We start from the raw sequence: 21943 nt of genomic DNA, 5'->3' as shown, positions 1-21943 counted from the left end.
CGTGCTACCAACAACCGTGATAACCAATGGCAATCCATCGCATTTTTTCAACAATTTCTTCGGCAATGAGTTTTATTTCTGGACGAGATGTAATTAGAGACTCCCCGACTTTCTTCACGAAAAGATTCCATGCTTCATGTGGTGGTAGCTTGTCCACTCGAATTGCACAAAGAGAATCCACTCCTGCAAATTGGTTCACGAACTTGTTGATGACTATTGACGATCGAGATGCCATCAATATCTTACAGCCATTCTCTTTGGTTGGTGCAGGAATGCAAATTTCGTTAAGATCAACCGCCGGCTCCCACATGTCGTCCAGTACTAACAGATACCTTTCTGTTTGTCGGGAAAGTTTTTCCTTCACATCCTCGTCATCGGTGCAATCCTTTAGATCCAATCCAAAGCCTTCTGCAATTTGTTCTCGTAATTTTACGAAATCGGGCGTAGCCGACAGCGTGGTGAAACTGATGGAATCGAAGTGATCCGTGTTTGTGAAGTGGTTGTGAACGTGTTGTAGGAGGGTCGTCTTCCCGATTCCCCCCATGCCGTGCAACCCAACGACGACGTAGCTATCATCGAGCACTCCTTCGATGATCTGATGCATCAACGAGTCTCTTGATGTTTGACCCTCCAGAGAAACGGTGTTCAGCTGCTTCCCTTTCTGCGAGGTAGAAGCTGTAGTCCAACCGGCTTTTAGGTCTTCGCCATGCAACTCGTCCACGCGTCCCTTGAGGTGCAGTGCTTCTTTGCTCAGCCGATACCGAGACAAGAAGCAGAACCAGTCGGAACATGCTCCTCTTGTGTTTTGCCGGTGCAAGTCGTACTTGGTTCTTAAGTTGTTGGCGTCGGTTACAGCATCATCGGCTTGCCTGAACCAGCGTTCTGCATCTTCTGATGGGTCCGCACCTGTCTGCTTCTTAATATCTTCCAGTTTTTCTCGTTCGGCTTTCCTCCTGGCATCCAGCCTCTCTTTTGCGTTCTCTAATCCTTCAAAGTTTCTCCCAAGGTTTCGTATGACCCGAAACTTTGCTATGAGAGGTTCGATCACATATTTTGGAATCCATCCTATTAGTGGGCTTATGAAATCAACCATACTTCACCGGTAGAGTTTGTGTGTGTGTTTTACAGGAAGCGAGAGAGAGAGAGATTCCGGGAATTGCAACAAGCAAGAAGAGCTTTTCTAGAATACAGTCCGTTGACTCCGTTCTCAGTTCTCACCAATGGATTAACTTAACCTTTTGTGAGTAATCTTTTCAACAAATCCGTTCTTTGACAAATTATTGATTTGCTGTCTTATCCTCACATTGCATCAATCCACGATGGGCTGTCATGCAATATAATTTCAGATACTTTTGCTACAGTACATAACCTTAGATCAACCGTCAGAATATGACCAATAAATCCTACGGTAAAGATTAAAAACGCTTTTCGACCACACTAATCCCCAACAACTTTCTCTTTTCCCATTCCACATCTCCATTTGGTTCATATAATTATATAACTTAACTTTAATTGGTTGATGATTTGTCAATGGAAGGACATCTTTTATCAAAACTTCTTCCGCAAGAGCACGCTGGGAAGAGGTGAAATTGCTAATGTGAAACGAGGGTTGTGATCAATCTCCATCACACGCAGCACCAAGTTTAGCATTTAATGGAATTATGTCGAGAAATAATTGAAATTATGTAATTTTGATTGAAATTATAATTGGGAACAAAATGTAGTATAAATTATAAAGTAACATTGACTAAATTTATTAATTATAATTCTAAATCAAATCATAAGGTAATATTTGCATTTCCTTCTAACATAACTATTATTATAAAAAATAAAATAAAATAAATAAATAAAAACCTTGACCAAAACCCCCTACAAAGTCGTGAAATTTTGGCAACATTTCTTCTTGCCATTTCGAGGCTTAAATGGTGTCGATAGCCATCAACAACCCTTGTGTCGGTGACATTTTGTACCTTAGTTCTAAGTAGGGCGAATAAAGTTATTTACTTGATTTGGATTTGCATTTTACATATTCATCTAGATCTTCCGTCTGCATTTCAGTTGTACATACATCCGTCCTTGTCACAATAGTTTGGAGACGCATGTACTCTTCAAGTGGGGTATATTGCCGATTGCTCCGCTCTACATGAACTAGAACATTCCATGAACTCTTCTTGTTTGGCACGACAGCTCTTCCAAACTCCCTCCCATACACGTTGTCTCTTCCAGATTTTGTTGAATGATCAACTTCGTCAACAGAGTTCTGCCCTAGTGAGCGCTCTCCAGACTCCATCTTTTATGGTTAATGCATGTAAATTTTACCATATTATTAATTAATTATGAAACATTAGATCATGTCAAAAATAAAACTTTCAACTAAATTATCTCAGTTGACATAGAACATCTCAAAAAAAATTTGCCCTTTTATTTTAAAATTTTTGCCAGGCAGTCGTTACGCCATTAATTCATGTAGGTCGCTTTTATGCGACAAGGAATTTCGCTATAAGGCCTCTAAACTCCTCCATCAGGACACTGTTGCATTGCCATGGGACGGGTAGCCCTGAAGGAAAAAATAAGCCTATGGTTCAGAAGTAGGAAGTCAAGCCAGTCAGTAGGCATATTAAAACATTCTTACATTTTTCACCATTAACAAATTGTATATTTTTTAGATTATCTATTAGCTTAAACAAAAGTAAAAGTAAATATCAAGATAATGATTTTAATGGAAGCACTTAGGTTTTTTATATGTTGCATTATCTAACCTTATCCAATCAGTGTCCCATGGATAGAACATTCAATATGTGACCTTCGTATATATACACTAAGAAATTAAGTTGGTTTTCCATTATTGTCAAGTGAAGGAATACCCCCCACCATATTTAAGGTTTTGATAATACTATTGGAGGGTTATATCTTCTTCAGGAGCACAACTTGAAAGCACCTCATAAGCGATGATTACCATAAATAAACCCGTTTTTGGGTTTTGCTATAGGGAGGTGACTGATCATACAGTCATAACTCTTCCCTGTCTACAGATGTGACCTTACGTACAAATATAACTCTCTGATAGGTGTCCATACGAGTTTATAAATAGAGAAGTCAAGAACAAGGGACTTACTCTGGTTTTTTGGAAAAACAGAAATTTCGTATTCTAAAAAGTTTAGAAAAATTCCGTTTTTCCTTTCTTCCTTCTTGTGCTGTATACTACCTTCGTATCTCCTTAGCAAGTAATATCTGTTGGAATGCTAGCCTTCAGATCTAAGGAGTTGTTGTATCTTGGAGGTGAGAACGTCAAGGTCAAACCTAGTCTGCACTAAAGAGAACGTTCAAATACCTTAAGGAAAAGTATTGTACGTAGACCTCAGCTCACCCTGTTCGAGTTTGTACTGGTTTTGTTTTGCTTCTTCTACTTCATTCGGATAAGTGGTTTCGACATAAGGTATACTACTTTATATTTTGTTTCTCTTTGGTCGATATTGGTCTATCTATATTAGGCCTCTGATCTTCTGATTCTAACAATTTCACCAAAATTGATATTCATTGAATTCGTTCAAGTGATAAATTGGCAAATTTATTTATTGAGTAATGCTTACTTCAATTTTTGAGAAGCTAGTATATGAGATTAGGATGTGTGTATTCAAAGATATTTAATGATATTATCATCAGGGGGAGTAAAATACATGATGCACTCTTTTTTCTTCACAAAGGTTTTGTCCCACTGGGTTTTTCTGATACGGTTTTCAACGAGGCAGCTAGTAAGACGTATTATTTAGATATATATACTCTTTTTCTTCAACTAAGATTTTTTCTCACATGGATTTTTTTAGTAAGGTTTTAACGAGGTACATAATCTATTGATAGATATCCAAGGGAGAGTGTTATAAATAATATTAATTATGGATGTCCATCACCCCGAAAGAGATTATATCAAAAGATGTTTCCAAATAAAGATCACAGTCACCTCAGCCTACAATCTTAAAGATTCACATTCTCCTATTAATTGAGGATTACAGCAATGCATATTTCTATATTATGATCATTTTATTGTGTGCAAGAATCGTATATTATATTTTCTTGTAGACTCTGATATTTACATATTAGAGAAGATGTTACTTTTACCATAAATATGTAATGCATATAACTTAATAGAAGAGTTTGATTCGTCTTGACTTCATTTTCTTCCTTGTTTTTAATATATAATCTTCATTTTATAATAACCTTTTTTTTTTTTAACAAAATAGTTTTTTTTTCCTTTTTTCGGTACAAAGACGGGGTTAAACAACCCAAAGGAACAAACAGAAAACTTAACTTAAACAAGACTCTCTATCCACCATGAGAATTCCTTCTAACCCAGCTGGAGGATCTGGGAAGAAAAGCCCATGGGTCTAAGGGACAAAGTTGCACCCTAGACATCCAATCAGCAGCTTTGTTTGCTTCTCTACCAAGATGAACAAACATCACCCTTCCATTAAGGCCTGAAAGGGTTTTTATTTCCTCAATGAGGCGAACAATACTCCCTTGTGCATGCCTACAAGGGTCGAGGAGAGCAACAACCTCCTTAGAATCAGATTCGACCTGAATCTGACAAAACCCCAAACTCCAAGCCAACCTAAGGCCTTCGATGATCGCCATTAATTTTGCTTCAAGGACTGAACACAAAGGGAACTTTCTTGCAAAACCTCCCTTGAACAGCCCCTCTTGATCCTGCAAAACACCCCCCACTTGCATATAGTTCTTCTTTCTATTAAGAGAAGCATCCACATTGCACTTTATTCGGTCACCTATAGGGGCTTTACTTAGGTATTGCTTGGATCAATATTAAAACATTTACAAATGCAAAGCAAGTATGAAGTTAGCTGTTAGGCAATGTTTATTTTTGTTTTGACACATTCATCCATACTTGTTTCCCATTGAGATAACTTTCATTTTTTTTATTCATCTAAGATAAAGATATTTTTTAGAACTTTTGTTGGGTTAGGTAGCCTATTATTGATAGCCTTATTGTTTCGTTGAATTCAAATAAAGCAGCATGTGATTATGAAAATTTGAAAAATGCCATCAACTTGTGCCTTATCGAATTTGATTGCATATGTGTAGTAAGAATATCTGATTGAGATGTTCAATTCTCAATCCCAATGGTCCCATTGCTAAATTTTCTTCGTTCATTCGCAGGAAAGGAATATATGTCAAGTTGCCTCTATATTATCATCACACAACATGCAAGAAAACTGTACATTCGTCCACCAAGATAAGGTGGCTCTAACTGGAATCCTTGCATTCAAGACACACCAAACAAGTTAAATTGGGTGAAGTTGATGGGTATAGGGTAGGATTTTACGGCGAGATTTCGTTGTTTCTGAAGGAGGCGACACGAATTGTTCTTTCGAGAAGATATATGCCATATATCGGCAAGAAACAGCCAAATCCTTGATTTCTTGCCAATTTTCGTGGTTTTTTTTTTTTTTGTCAAACAAATTTTTCAGCAATTGTTTGTCATTTTTATACGAAATTGGGGCGAAAAGTAAGATTGATTGATTGAAACATATAAAGTAAGGTAATATTGATTGAAAATTTGAAATGCACAATTATAAACCGATAAGATTGAATGAAATTATAATTAGAAATCAATTTGTAAAGGTATGGTTGATTGAAATTATAATTGGAAACACATATGCAATTGAAATTATAAAAGTAATTAAGGTTGACTAAATCTATAAATTTATAATTAGAAATCAAATCATAAGGTAATATTTGTATCTCTTTCTTATATAATTACTATTTATATAATATATAAAATAAAAATAATAAAAAACAACTTTACCGAAACCCCTACAAATGTTGCTGAAATTAATTGGAAACAATAATGTAATTGAAATTATGTAAGGTTGTCATAATTGGAAACAAAGAAATAATTGAAATTATAATTGGAAACGAAGATGTAGTTGAAATTTTAAAGTAACGTTGAATAAATCTATGAATTATAATTAGAATCAAATCATAAGGTAGCATTTGTATTTCCTTCTAATATAATTATTATTTATAAAAGGAAACTTGATTGAACCCCTGTGTCAATGACCACCAACACCCTTTGTGTCAATGACATTTCGTACCTTATTTCTAGGTATGATGAATATAGTTACTTACATGATTTGGATTCACATTTTCTACATATTCATTTGAACCCTCCATCTGCATCTCAGTTCTACATACATCCATCATTGTCACAATATACATTCTCTTCTAGACTTCGTTGAATTTGATCAACTTCTTCAACAGAGTTCTCCCCCGGTGAGTACTCTCCAGACAACATCTTTTATGGTTTTTTTTTTTATTATTATTTATTATTTTTTTATCTTTTGTGGTTAATGCATGTAAATTTTACCATAATATTAATTTCTTATGAAACATCAGATATGTCAAAAATAAAACTTTTAACTGAATTAACTCGGTTGACACAGAACAGCATCTCAAATTTTCATTTCTCTTTTATTTCCAAAAATTCAAGGGTTCAATTTATCAGGTAACATGTATGTAATATTAAAACATCCTTACATTTTTCACCATTAACAAATTGTATATTTTTTAGATTATCTATTAGCATAAACAGAAGTAAAAGAAAACATAAAGATAATGATTTTAATGGAAGCACTTAGGTTTTTATATGTTGCATTATCTAACCTTATCCAGTCGGTGTCCCACCGGTAGTAACATTCAATATGTGACATCCGTATGTATACATAAACAAAGTTGGTTTTCCATGATCACCAGTGAAGGAATACCCCCACCAAATTTAAGATTTTGATAATACTAGTGGAGGGTTATATCTTATTCAGGAGCATAGCTTGAAAGCACCTCATAAGCTATGATTACCGTAAGAAAACCAGCAATGATGGAAACAGCCCTTTAGATTGGTGACTTATCCATTACCTAATTCTCATTTGCCATTGACAATAATTACCAAAACACACACACAAAAACAAAAACAAAAACCAAAAAAACCCTACCATGAATTTGGTGGTTGGTAATATGTCAATTGATGTACACAGACTTTTGGAGGTCAAGGTTCAAGTCTCTTTAAAATATTTGTGCCATAGATTAAGATACTTTGCTAACCCAGATGGGCTACAAAACACAAAAAATAATAAATAAATAAATAAAAGCCAACCACCGACAAAGTTAAACAAGAGCCGACGTAAAAATCTAATGAGGATAGAAATTGTGGACAAACAAACATTATATTAAAGAATTTGGTGGTTGGTAATATGTCAATTGATGTACATGAACTTTCGAAAGTCAAGGTTCAAGTCTCTTTAAAATATTTGTGCCATAGTAAGACAAATTGGCTACAAAACACAAAAAATAATAAATAAATAAATAACCAACCATCAACAAAGTTAAACAAGAGCCGATGTGAGAATCTAATGAGGATAGAACTTGTGGACAAACAAAACATTGTATTAAATTCTCCAGAGTAATTCCGGAGGTTAGACAATTAAAACCAACAAGAAAAGGGGGGGGGGCTGAGACCAATACCAAAATTTTAAAATGTTAGGATAGAGATTGTCTTCAACTATTTGTGGACGGATCTTGGGATGCCTACTTTTAGAATGGAGGCAAATGTTACATTTTACAGGACCAAAATCAAAATGGTGTAAATGCATATCAACTTCAGCAATTGAACTAGAGGCTATTTGTGACGATCTAGCCTTGGCCTACGTCAATTGGCATTATTCACTTGGTTAATTGTGATTGACTAGTAGCAGTACACGCCCTTTAGTGTTTTAGTTCTTCTTTAGATTGGACAAGTAGAAGCTTATAAGTGCTTACTGAGGTTTTGAAGCTGATCGCCAATTTCGTTACGTCTCTTTTAATTTTGTATCTAGATCAGATAATCTATGTGCAAACTTTCTCTCTAGAGATGCTAGATGCTTCCAACTTTCTAAGTCTTGGTGGAGAGCTCCCCCTTTATTTATTGAACATTCTTCCTTGTTGTCCACTAAGTCCCTAGAGCGCTTTTTCTAATTTAATTAAAGGCTTTGGCTACGAGAGGGAAAAAAGAAGAAGTTAATTTTACTTAAATGTTTACATTTTTTGTGTGGAAACTATAGAGAGAAAAGGACATGATGGTTAATGGGGGAGTATTAGAGTAAACAACAAGTAATAATAGATAGGGAAGCAATTTCTTGTTCTTGGAGTCATGCGAGAGTGCTTTCCTTCCTAAACCCACGTGTGCTTCAAATTTCTTTGCCTAAGACTTAAGGACAAAACCTACTTTGTCCTACCGTATGAAATAATGGAATTAGATAATTAATAATAAAAAAATTTGGTAAACAAAATATTTTTTTGTTAAATGTTACTTAGGTATTGCTTAGATCATTAAAACATTTACAAATGCAAAGCAAGTTTGAAATCGGTTGTTGGCCAATGTTATTCTTTTTTGTTTTGAAAGATTCATCTTTACTTGTTTTCCATTAAGATAATTTTAAATTTTTTATTCATATAGAGATAAAGATATTATTTAAAAACTTTGTTGGGTTAGGTAGCCTTGTTGTTTTGTTGGATCCAAACAAAGTAGCTGGTGATTATGAAAATTGAAAAATACCATCAACTTGTATTCTTATCCGGTCTGAACACAAAAGAGAAAGATTTGCATACGTAGGAAGAATCCTTGATTGAGATGTTCAATTCTCAATTCCAATGGTCCCGTCGCTAAATCTTCTTCGTCCATTCGCAAGAAAGGAATATGTGCCAAGTTGCCTTTGTATTATCGCCACACAACATGCAAGAATGTTGTACATTTGTCCACTGAGATAAGGTGGCTCTAACCGGAAACCTTGCATTCAAAACATGCCAAACAAGTTAAGTTTTGGATGGAATGGAATTCTCCAAAAAAATTCTATCACTTTGAAAAGGAATTTTGTTGAGAGGGAAAATTTTCTTTCATCGAGGCATGCCCCCGCCAATTTGGTAGAATACTTGCCATTAGTCGAAGTCGAGATGACCAAGAGTCAGTAGCAATGGAGAGTGTAATGGGTAGATTGATGGGTCTAGGTTGAGATTGTAGAGATAACTCCCAGTTGAGCTGTTCATAGTCCTGTATCACCTGGGCCATCATGGTCTTCCTCACCTACAACGTGAAATCTTAATATTTGATGGTATTGTTCATGGATGTTGGGACCCATGGGTCGAACCATAAGCAAGTTGCCCTTCCTTTTCCCACATTTCAAATTACCATCTTCTTGAGTATCAGTAGGATGCTACAAATGCTGCTCCAAATCCATGAACCTTTTTTGTAATTACCTTTGGGGACAAAGGGTGTTGTATTTGAGAAATACTTTTCTTTAAGCACTTTGGCCCACAGTGCATCCGAATTATTTAGCATTCTCCACCCTGTTTGGGTAGAAAGCCTCCATAGCCTTTCTTAAACCTTTCAAAATGTCGTCCATGGTAATGGGCTTTGACTGGGCTGCAATCAGCGGTTCATTAACTCTGCAACTATGGATTAGAAATTCCATTTAGATAAAATGGGAAGAAGAGAAAAAAAAAAAACCTCAATAGTCTGATTTTCTCCAATCGATTTATATATTTAGATCCCATCTTGGTTGTGGTGGCCCATTTGTATGTATAAAGATTTTTCTTTTTCTGCTCCCCCCCCCCCCCCCGCCCCCTTTATTTCCTCCCCGGCCCCCCGGAGAGCACGGATATCCTTGTGTATCCGGGCCTACCTTTGATGGGCCCTGATATAAGGTTGAGCAGTTGAGGTTTTCCCCCACAAAGGCCCATAACTCATTATTAATTTCCTTCTTGCTTAGACATGGCCACGTGGCACAATTGCCGTGTCGTCGAGGCAAAGAGGTATAACATACCAATGGAAGGATAGTGCAGTGGTTGAGAACTCACCTCCGGTGGAGGGGGTTTTTTGTTTCATCCTGCCGCCGGCAATTGTAATATCCCCCCCCCCTTCCTCCTTTAAAAAAACCCCCCCGTTACAAAAATAACAAGGTAGGACTTCTGGGGTCCTCGGGCCCTTGCTGTAATTTCATTTTCGGATATGGATCGCTTCCGTTTATGAGGTTCTGTACTCGGAGTCTTTGAGTTGCAGAGGGATTAGTGTAAGTACTTACGATAACAGCAGATGGGTTCAAGTGAAGACAACTCAGAGATCGTCTTCTTCGATGTGGAAACCACAATTCCGTTCCGAAAGGGTCAACCTTTCGCCATTTTAGAGTTGGGTGCCATTTCGGTACGCTCTCGAAAGCTGGTGGAGCTGGAGAGTGTTGTAAATAAATTACCCCAACTCCGGTTCACACTGGTTCGACTGGATTCAATCGGAGTTACAAGTCATATTATGGGTCCGCCCGAAAATTAGACAGGGATCAAATCATGACCATCCAATCCGAACTTATCATCTGACGGTTATCAACAATGGAGAGTTACGTGGGAAATTTATAAATAGGAACAAAGTGCACATAGAAGGTAACACATTCAAATTCTCAAATACACCCACACTCTTTAGACAGGGATCAAATCATGACCATCAAATCCGAGCTTATCATCCGACGGTCATCAGCAATGAAGAGTCACATGGGAAATCTATAAATAGGGACGAAGCGTACGCCAAAGGTAACACATTCAAATTCTCAAAAACGAAATCTATAAATAGGGACGAAGCGCACGCCAAAAGTAACACATTCAAATCCTCAAAAACACTCACTCTCTCCCACTATTTTATGGTCATTTATGCTAAGGCAGAGTGAATTTCCAATTACTATTGGATTATATCAGGGATTAGCTTTAAGTCTTTATTTATTTGCATTTATCATGAATTGTTTAACTTTGACAAATCCAAAATGAAGTTCCTTGAAGTATGTTTTTGCAAATGATATTGTTTTGATAGACTAGACAGTGGAAGGAATCAATGGGAAGCTGAAGAGATCAAGTTTGGAATCCAAGTAGTTCATTTATCTTGTAAGAAAAGAAGCAGACGCTTGAGTTTAGAGTTTCATAGAAAACTTAGATAATTTTCTAAAAAAAAGCGTTCATTACTTATTTATTATTTTTTTTTTTGGGGGTGATTTGTAGGATCTGTGAAACAGGAGTACTGAGTATTGAAGAACAAAGGAAGTAGATGTTTCTCCACATCATTCTCTCTTGAGTCTGCTCTTAGACTGGAATTTAAGAACATGACACCCCATGTACAATGAGATAGAAAGAGAAGATATTTGAGAGAAACATTTAATTCCTTTGTTTAGCAATGCTCTGTTCTCTAGTATGAATCTGCTGGGGCAAAACAGTATCTCTGAACTTGAATTTAAATACCAATTATTTGGAAAACAAGGATGGTAACATATAATTCTTAAGAGTTTGAGAGATGAAATTGAAATTAAACCATACCTTAGGGGAGGTATTTTAAATTTCCCTTTCTAATTAGTAGCTATCCTTGTATCAAACACTGCTTTTTAGTGATTAATTGCTAGTTTTTCTCTTCTATATTGATTTTCGAAAGGCAGCCGAAATCAACATGCTTTATAAATTTTATGGGCTTTTCTGTTGTTTTACAGTTTTTGAAACAGTTGTATTCAAATTCATTCAGATTGATGTTTTCTTTAGCATCATAATTTCCATAACTTCACACAATAAACAGTATCCCCGTTGTCAACACGTGCTAATCAATGTAGAGGACATGATAAACTTGAAATTGGTTTCAAAGATGAAATTGATTTTTAATCTATCAAAATAAGGTGAAAAGTATTCTTAAAAACACCATAATAGCATAATCTCAATTAATAATTTACAAAACTGAAATAGAAATCATTAAAAAATCAGCTCTAATTTGAAATTTAAAGCACATGAATTTCTACCCGGAAACCGACCCAAACAATAATGAAAACGATTCATTGTTTTTTTTTTTTTTTGGAATGAGGTGTCCGGACCAGCTTGCGCACACTACGATTACATCCTTAAGGCGCTTTTTATATAATTAATACAGGCAGGACTTCACCTCTGGCCCTGAAGGGATTCGAACTCTAACCTTCTATGTGGAAGCGTTGGGCTGGGCTTTGCCAACTAAGCCATCCCTCGTGGTTACGATTCATTGTTTTAAACAGTGGGAAATTTTTTTATTTTTTATTTTTGTAAACCTAAATATTTATTAATAGAATCGCTGTAGTTGACCACTTGATTGATCCTGAATTCCTGATATCGAATGATTCAGACATGTTGCAGTGAGCCTTTTCGGCCTTTTCTTTGGCAATTTAAACGGGCTTCCACCGAAATGGGAGAGAAGAGGAGATAAAAACACCACAACTGGGAGATTCCAATTTCCAATAAGCTTATGATTTGCAGCAAATGGCGAATCGAGTGGTGAAGGTGGCGCAGGATGGCAGTGGAGATTACCGGACGGTTCAGGAAGCGATAGACACGGTTCCACTAGGGAACAAATGCCGGACGGTGATAAGGGTGTCGCCGGGCGTTTACAAGCAACCTATCTATGTACCCAAGACCAAGAATTTCATCACCCTTGCTGGGTTTTGCCCTGAAAACACTATCCTCACCTGGAACAACACCGCTACCAAGATCGATCATCACCAGGTCTAAACCTTCCCCCCTTAGAACCCTTCTATCTTGATGATCATCATTGAATTGATTATGTCATTTTCAGGTTTCTGGAGTCATTGGAACTGGGACTTTTGGATGTGGAAGTGCCATTGTTGAAGGAGAGGATTTCATTGCTGAAAATATTACATTTGAGAACAATGCTCCTGAGGTAACTCTTTCTCTGTTCCCAATTCCTTTCGTCTCCCTAGTTCATATCTACTACCTCATGGTGGATGGCTTCGTAGACTCTGCCTTAAAAAATATGGTTTTTCTGGGATGTGGGTATTTCTATTTTCAGATTCTGGGTATGTGACTGAAAGATTGTCTGTTTTTCCTCCTACAGGGATCAGGGCAAGCTGTGGCACTTAGAGTAACAGCTGATCGATGTGCATTCTATAATTGCAGGTTTCTTGGGTGGCAGGTAAGCCTACCCTTTTTAGCTTTGTCTGGAGCTCATTGAGGATTTGTTCTTCTAGAGTAACGATGACTTTTAGCATTTATTAATCCATCGCTAACATCTTCTCTTGGGTCATATTTTTTTCAGGATACCCTCTATCTACATCATGGAAAACAGTATTTGAAAGATTGCTACATTGAAGGAAGTGTGGATTTCATCTTTGGGAATAGCACTGCCCTGTTGGAACACTGCCATATCCACTGCAAGGCAGCAGGATTTGTAACTGCTCAAAATAGGAAATCTTCTCAGGAGTCGACTGCCTTCGTGTTCCTGAGGTTTGTCCTTCCAGTTTTACTCTCTTTTTTTAGGTTCAATGACCTAAGCGTATGAAGATATCTCCAATTGTTCTTCTATGAAGTCAAATTTCAATTCATGCTGATGCTATTGATATCTCTTTCATCTAGCCCTCAAAACTCCACAAGCATGATGTATTCACTACATGGATCAATTAAAATACAATGGCTTAAAGTGCATCCTTTAGCCCGTTTTGACAGAACTCATATTGTTTTACCAAAAAAGAAGGAAATCATAAAGTGCTATACAATGGGAGTTTCTCATCATTCTATCTTCTGTTCATCTTTTTTTCCTGCAATCTAGAAAGGGATGATACATTCATATATTTTTTATGCTTAAAAAGGTTTTACTGGAGAAACTGTGGAATGGTTCTTCACCTAGGAGTGCGGTGATAAAGCTTAGAGTGCAATTGGAATTGGACCAATTAAATCAGATGAATCGAATCTGAATCAGCCAATGATTGATCCTGATTGTCTAATTCTTGGTCCAAAAGCCAAGAATCGATGAGCTTCCAGGTCTGAGTGAAGTTTTGTTGGCCAATTCTACAACAATTGGCAAGGACTGATTTGATACCCAATGCTGTATCCTGAATTCTTTTATTCAGTTACTTGTCCTATTCTATAAGTTGAACCTCAAGGAGCATGCCTAGGCCTAATAGTCTCTTATTTGTTTTCTCTCTCTTTTTGTTTGTTCTTTACCATCTCAAATGTGGGAATAATTGGTTCTGTTTCCATTGGGACTTACATAAGGTATGTAAACTAATCAATGCAGGTGTGTGATCACTGGCAATGGTGGCACTGCATATTCACATCTTGGAAGGCCATGGGGTCCATTTGGAAGGGTGATCTTTGCTTACACTTGGATTGATGCTTGTATTAAACCAGTTGGATGGCACAACTGGGACAAATCAGAAAATGAGAAAAGTGCTTGCTTTTATGAATACAGGTAGCCATGTTTTCTTAGTTATCCACATAGATTTTTTTGAAAACTAGATAATTTTCCAATGGGTGCACAATTCTTATTCAAAAGCTCATCCATTCTACAAATGGAAACTCGGTGATGTAGTCTACTCTCCCATTAAGTCCGTTGTTGGGATGGTTCAAGTCAATGACCTTCTATTTTCTGATGAATGAGTTGCTAGTTTTCATTGTTATGGGCCTGTTGTTAGCTTAAACTCTGTTGAGAGTCTTTTGAAGATTGGTTTAAATGTTTTGATTTTCAATTGGTTTATTAGCTTGACTTTTGCTTAGATGGGAACACTATTTTCGAATCTTAGGCATGTAGAGGTAAGACCTAGGGTGATTCTCTTTTTGCTAGTGGAATGGAAGACTAATTTTCCCTCTTGGGAATCTTGAGCCAGAATTGATCCCATTATATGATTATAACCCATCCCCAAGTGTAAGACCTTCAACCTCACCCATCTAGCTTTTGCAGAGGATCTCATGATCTTCTCCAAAGCCACCCACTCCTCCTTATTCTCCATCCTTTCACTACTGTGGTGGGAGCATAATCTTAGGAGATGGACTTCCACATCTAAATCCTTGGACACAATTTGGAAAGCCATTTGTTTTGATGTATCTGCTAGACTCCAGCATATTCCCCCCTTGTTATAGATACCCCAAGGAATAGGCTCATTGTTGTTACTCGGTGTTTAGATTCCTCCCTCCAGCCTCCTTCTTGATGGCTCGCCCTCCCCCTCTTCTCTTCTTCCCCTTCTTGGGGTTCACAATTTACTCTTTTATTATTCACCAAAAAGAGGAGAAAAAAAAAATACTTCCATCTTAATCGTGGTATGCATCTGTAAGTGTCAAGATCTAGAAACAAACCAATATGGTCAATCTTATACTTATCCATTCATCTAACAAAACCATACCAACATGCCAATTTTTTAAGAATTTTGTTTCTGGGTTGCAGGTGTTTTGGGCAAGGTTGTTGCCCCTCAGAAAGAGTGACATGGTGTAGGGAACTTGTGGATGAGGAAGCTGACCAGTTCCTTCAGCACAATTTTATCGACCCAGATTCTGAAAAGCCTTGGTTAGTCCAGAGAATGTCCCTGAAGATGCCATGCTCTGAATAGAGTTTGTTGGAGGTAGGTTGGTCTGCAGAAGCCCAAGCCGATAATAATCTGAGATTTGCTTCAGATAGATGCTCATGCGGCCAACAAATAAGTCAAAATGGCTTGACCTAGAATGATGCAGGAGATGCAATTGACCTTTCCAGTAGATGAATCAGGGTAGTAGGCAATAGTTGAGGGGACTCTTTGACACCTTTCCTCTCTTATGTACCTCAGCCGTGGTGAACTATTTGAAACAGGTTATATCTGTAACACAATTCTGTTGGGATGGATACTTCAACGTGGTTGTTGTGACTTCATGTGTCCATTTCACAAAATTACTGATTTTGAACACAATACTACATTACTATGACCATGTAGTATTTTCTCAGATTTTTGCATTTCTGGTAGATTTCTTTTTCTCATGGTCAAGTTGTTGACCCATTACAATATCTATTTAGTATTTTCTCAGATTTTGCATTTCTGGAAGATTTCTATTTTCATAGCCAAGTGCTCATTGCTCACCCATTGATTAGCCACATAGCAAAGCTTGTAACCCAGATTTATCATTTCTTACGACTGCATTGAGCTAGTTTAAAATAAAAATGATGTCTTCTGAAATAGTTTATTCTAACATTTTCAACATGTGGTATTGTCAGAATGCATACAGACGTAAACTTCATTACATTTTCTTCATATTTTCCTGAAGGTATCATATATACTCTACATAGAGATAATTGCAGGTAGCTACACTGCAGATGCTTAAGATGGTAATCTGAGATTTGCCCCCACATAGATGCTCATATGGAAGATAAAGTCAAGATAGCTTGACCTAAACTGATGTCAGGAGATGTAAGTGACCCTTCCAATAGATGAATCTGGATAGAATAGGCAATCAATGAGGGCACTCTCCACGATTAGATCTTGGGAACTTGAGTAATGTAATGTAGTGGTTTTTGAATACCTACTACATTGCATTACCATTTTAATTTTTAAGCATTTCATCGAGTATATACTGACCGTATATCAAGCTCAGCCAAAAAGACCCAGAAAGCTGAATCATTAAAAAGAGTTCTTTTGGGAAATGATTTCAATCACAATCAAATGAATCACAACATTAAGTAGCAAAACAGATGTTAATATGGAATCACTGCCAAATGAAGTTAAAAATACGAATCAGATGCACTAATTAACTATGAGATGCTTATTATTATAGAGTACTACCAAACATCAAACAGCCAACCTCTCTATCTAAAAGAAAAACATGTCAATCATAAACACCAAGATGCTATCTTCTCCAACATTATTGATCATCTTCTTTGCAAACCTGCGCTTCTTATCCCCACAAACATAAACCTACAATATCAAACAAAATTAAAATAGATCATTTGGTAATACCAAGACTACTGAGAATAGAGCCTGGAGATATAATATTTGCTACCCTACCAAGAAGAGATCTTGTTACTTTATCCGTGAAATTAAAAGACTTCAATGGTTGTATGCAAATTTATAAACTTATATTGTGGAGTGCAAATGTGTAAAGAAAGTTTCAACTAAAATTGACGAGGAAAGAGATTTTTTAATATTGTAAATACATGAAAAGATTAATTTTTATTCTCCATCATCTCCATGGCACTAAAAATATTTCACTGTATATGAAAAATTGATGGAGCAAAAAGGAATATTAGTGTCAAAGAATAAAATAAATTATTTGGGAGGATATGAAAAGTGATACCTAGTCCATAAACTAAAGATCATCATCATCTTCCAGTTCTTCCTCTTTCCTTTTCTTCCATTCGTCTCTTTCCTACATGTATTGAGTTCTACAATTAAAGCATAACAAGTTGGTATACAGAAAATAAGAAAGGTTCTGAAAAATAATTGGGGAATGGAATGAGTCACTGTTGAAAGAGTCTTTCTTGAAGCAAAGAATGGGTTAATGTTATAAATAACTATAAATAAACAAATAGATAAAAATGGACCAGTTGCTAGGCTTTTTTGGTGGTAAATTAAGAATAGAATTTCTTACAACCATATGTAAACCCTTCTTTTAATTTGAAAAATAATAGGCAATATTGACCCTTCAAGTGGAATAATGTACTAATTAAAAGATGTGTATATTTTAAGAACATTATCAATCACTAGTTCTCGAATGTCTAAAAGGACATAAAGTTAAAACAATTGCTAAGACAAATCTGGAGCAAATTAATTAGAAGCCTAATAACAAAAATAAAAATTTTAAATAGCATGCTAAATAACCTATGATAAAATTGAATACAATGAGTTTAAATGGTAGAATAACTTAGAAAGAAAGAGGTATGAATATATGTTTATTTAGAAGAGTGGAAAAAAAAAAAGAAGAAGAAGAAGACAGCGTATGAATTTATACTAATAAAAGAATATCAGAATTTCAATAGATAATATTTTACAACAATTATTAAAAAGCAAAAGAAACTATATTAATGTAAAACAAAAGTAACGACACATTCTAAAGCATACCAAAATAAAATTTATTAAATAGAGTCAAAAGGGGGGGGGGGGGGGGGGGGGGGGGTTGGGGGGGGGGGGGGGGGGGGGGGGGGGGGGGGGGGGGGGGGGGGGGGGGGGGGGGGGGGGGGGGGGGGGGGGGGGGGGGGGGGGGGGGGGGGGAAACCAATTTTCTTTTTCTTACTATTATTGAGCCCTGGGCCTAGCTTGTAGAGATTTTAGATCAAGCAATGGAATCAAAGTATGGTATTAAGGATAAAGACCAAGGGAGAAAGAAAAAAATAGGGTGGTAATAAATGCAAAAAGTTGTTATCTTGGTTGAAAAATTAATCCTATCAAGTATTCTCTTATGATATTTGTAAATAACGAATAACTATCCATACCAAAACAAGAAATAACACACAGAGGTATTAAGCCTTTTTATTCTTACATTTTGAAAACTCACAATGTAGGCGTCGTCTTCAATTAAACTTGCTGCTCCAAATGGGGTCTCCTCAACTTCAACTTTGGACGATCATAAACATATGCACAGTGTAGAGATGACCACTTCATCAAATATTCAAATCCATTTGATGTTGATTGTTGTTGTTGGTGCATATAGCTGTCAATTTTGGTAGTTAAGATAATGATATTTCAAGCAATTTTGAAAATGCATTGATGATGGATTTCATGTCATCATTGTCATTATCTTCTATCAAGAGGTATTCCAATTGAGAATAATCATGCACATTTAAATACATCAAGTTTAGAAGCAGTGGTCTAACTCCACTAGTGAAAAGCACCTTCAACTTGTGGCATTTCTCTATGTTGACCATTGCCAAATTAGAAAATAAGCATGATGATCCAAGGCTAAGTGGCTGCTGCAGAGGAACCCTTCCACTACAGATTGTCTCCAATCCATCTAACTCAACGAGTTCCTCATACAATAACTTTTGAAAAGCAATCATATTATTCACTTCATCCAGTTTCTCCTCTACCACCACTAATGTCTTCAAATCTGAACAACAATCCACTATCAGTGTAGTAATATGATCATAAGTTCTGACACATGTCAGACCTTTGCATGAGTGGAATTTCAATGTATCAAACGACAATTAAAAGAATTGTAGAAAGTCCAAGAGAATTGAAGAATCAATATCACAATCCCAAAATTCTAAACGACAACATGACCAGTTAACTAATTGTTTCATCAAATGTGAAACCATCTTCATTCCATACATTGATCCCACTGATAAGAGTTAAGTGAGGCAACTAATATAATTCCAATATATTGTCATTGTCCAATTTCAGTCCACTTTCAAAAGCCTAAATCTCCTCTAGCTTGTGCAATCCAGATAAAAGTCCGCACGTTATCCTCTTAAGACTATGAGTATAGCCGATATCAAGACACCTTAAAATTTTCAACTTATAGTCATTTTATTTGGTTGGTGCAAGGATTGCAAATTTTGTTTAGATCAATCGGCGTCTCCCACATGTCGTCCAGCACGAATAGATACTTTCTTGTTTCTCGGAAAAGTTTGTCCTTCACATCATCATCACCGATGCAATCATTTAGATCCAACCCAAAGTCTCGTGCAATTTATTCTCGTAATTTAACAAAATCGGGTGCAGCCGATGGCGTGATGAAAATGATGGAATTAAAGTGTTGTGTGTTTCTGAAGTGGTTGTTGACGTGTTACAAGAGGGTCGTCTTCAAGATTCCCCTATGCCATACAACCCATTGATAACGTACCTATATTGGCCCGTCCCTGATTTTGGCCCTGATACTGGCCCTGATCTTGGCCCTAATTCTGATCTTGATCTTGGCCCTAATTCTGGTCATGATACTGGCCCTGATCTTGGCCCAAATTCTGGTCCTGATTCTGGTCCTGATTCTGGCCCTGATACCATCTCTAATATTGGCCCTGATACCATCCCCAATGATTTTGGCCTAGATCTTTTGAATAAGTGCATCCTCAGGAAATAGGCAACAATATAGGAAGAGAGACTTTTCTAGTGAATCCAACTTATCAAAACTAAACTTAAGCAGTTTGAACACATTGCCTTCGATGTCTTTTAGATTTGCTTTTGACAATTGTTCCATTTCCCATAAAGCATCTTTCCGTTCTCCTTTGGTTTGCCTCGTCAACATCGTGCAACCAACAGCCATGATAACTAATGGCAGTATGTTTCTGAAGTGGTTGTTGATGTGTTGTAGGAGGTCGTTGTTGCTTGTGTACCAAGATGTTACGCAAGTGCACATGTCGCAATCAAGTAATAAATGATAAGTAAAATATTGATCCCACGGAAAATTCTATCATTAACTTTCAATGTAAAAGTAAAATTGATTTAAACGAGATTAACAAAGTTGATTTATGATTGACTAACTAAATAACCAAATGACAGGTAATAAAACTAAGAAGCTAAAATGGAGATTAAGCAATAGAGGGAACTTAGTGAGTGAAAAGAGTGTTGGGAATCAAGTTTTCCCTCCCCTGAATTTTATAATGCAAATTCTAAAGTAATACTACAACCCCAACATATATCAAGAACCTGGAATGAATGGCAATATGGTATTTTCCAATACACATAAGCTAGCATCCTAAATCAACATCTGCATATTCTTATGAAGAATTGAAATATGAATGCAATTTAAACCCAATCCCAATCATGGCCATGTGAGGTAAATGGATATTACTACCCAACCTACTAATTAACACAAACTAATTAAAGATTATGCTAACTCACACAATTCAGCAAACATCTAGGCTGCATTAACTTTTCAGTTAACTCAATCATAGCATTCGTTCATGAAAGATCATTCAAGAACTGAAATCAATCAATATATATAATGCTGAATTCATTGACAAAATGTTGTATTGTAGTAAGACTAAAGAACACATGATAAGTACATCTCAAAATTCAGATTTAGGTACTACTATCATCCCAACACAACACAAGTTTAGCCCATAATAGACATTAAAAACACAGCAGTAGTTATAGTTAACATTAAGCTAGAAGATGAGAAGATAAGTTTATAAAAATGAAAAGAACTAAAGCTTCAATGCTTCCACAAGAGCTCCAGCCTTCTTCTTGCTTCAGATCAACTTCTCCAACAGCCTTCCCTAGCTTCCGCAATCAGTCCAGCTCTGGTTCTTCCTCTCCTTGCTTCAGTCGTGTCCTCTATTCCTCTTCCCTTAGCCGTGTGTTGCAATGTTTCTCTCCTCTTTTGCCTCTCATTTCTTTCTTCCATAAATGCCTTCAATCATTAGGTTAGATTCTGACCATAGGATTAGAACATTCCTCCTAAGATCAAGGGTTGAGAACAATCATATATTTACAAGAATAATGTCCTCTTAAGTTAGCCCCTTTTGGTCATTTCCACTTGTATTGGATCTAAGAATATTCTGCTCCAAGTTACTGCAGCAAAGTTAGAGGACAACTTCTTCTCCTATTATGGCTCTTTAACTACATTTTTCAAGAGAAAGAGAAACAGTCAAATTCATCCACAATTCTGAAGAGAAATTCATGTAAGAGTGACAATAATGAACTAAACAAGATGCAACATGTTAAGACTAAATAAGACAACATCTAATGAATACTATCACTAAAACAAAGACAAAATACTCATAAATCAAGCCATCTCAAGTATAAAATTACCAATATTAACTCTATTTCATAGAGTTATCAGTTGTCTTCTCGATTCCCCCTATACCATGCAACCCAACGACGACGTACCTATATTGGCCCATCCCTAATTTTGACCTTGATATTGGCCCTGATTCTAGCCTTGATTGTATTGATTCTGCCCCGATACTAGCCCTAATTCTGATCCTTATTCTGGCCCTGATTATGTATGGCCTTAATATTTGCCCTAATCTTGGCCGTAATTTTGGTCCTAATTCTGGCCCTGATATTGGCCCTGATCTTAGCGATGATTCTGATCCTGATTCTAGCCTTGATATTGGTGTTGATACTGGCCCGATCTCAAGCCCTAATTCTGGTCTTGATTTTGGCCCTAATTTTAGCCCTAATCTTGACCCCGATCTAAGCCCATGATTTTGGTCTTGATCTTGGAA

General features: G+C 36.6%; 1 protein-coding gene across 1 annotated transcript; it reads left to right on the top strand.

Annotated features, from left to right (window-relative positions):
• The first annotated feature begins 12198 nt into the window (after positions 1 to 12198).
• On the top strand, positions 12199 to 15875 carry LOC149006648 (pectinesterase 31-like). Its single transcript, XM_089165882.1, has 6 exons — positions 12199 to 12588; positions 12659 to 12763; positions 12938 to 13015; positions 13139 to 13326; positions 14117 to 14290; positions 15260 to 15875. The coding sequence occupies exons 1-6, from the start codon at positions 12346 to 12348 to the stop codon at positions 15420 to 15422; spliced, it is 951 nt and encodes a 316-aa protein (XP_089022008.1). The 5' UTR covers positions 12199 to 12345; the 3' UTR covers positions 15423 to 15875.
• The last annotated feature ends 6068 nt before the right edge of the window (positions 15876 to 21943 follow it).

Source organism: Hakea prostrata, chromosome 8 (assembly GCF_041222555.1).
Source record: "Hakea prostrata isolate BN-2017 chromosome 8, UWA_Hpros_2, whole genome shotgun sequence".
NCBI lineage: Eukaryota > Viridiplantae > Streptophyta > Magnoliopsida > Proteales > Proteaceae > Hakea > Hakea prostrata.
This window is presented reverse-complemented; position numbering and strand designations above follow the sequence as displayed.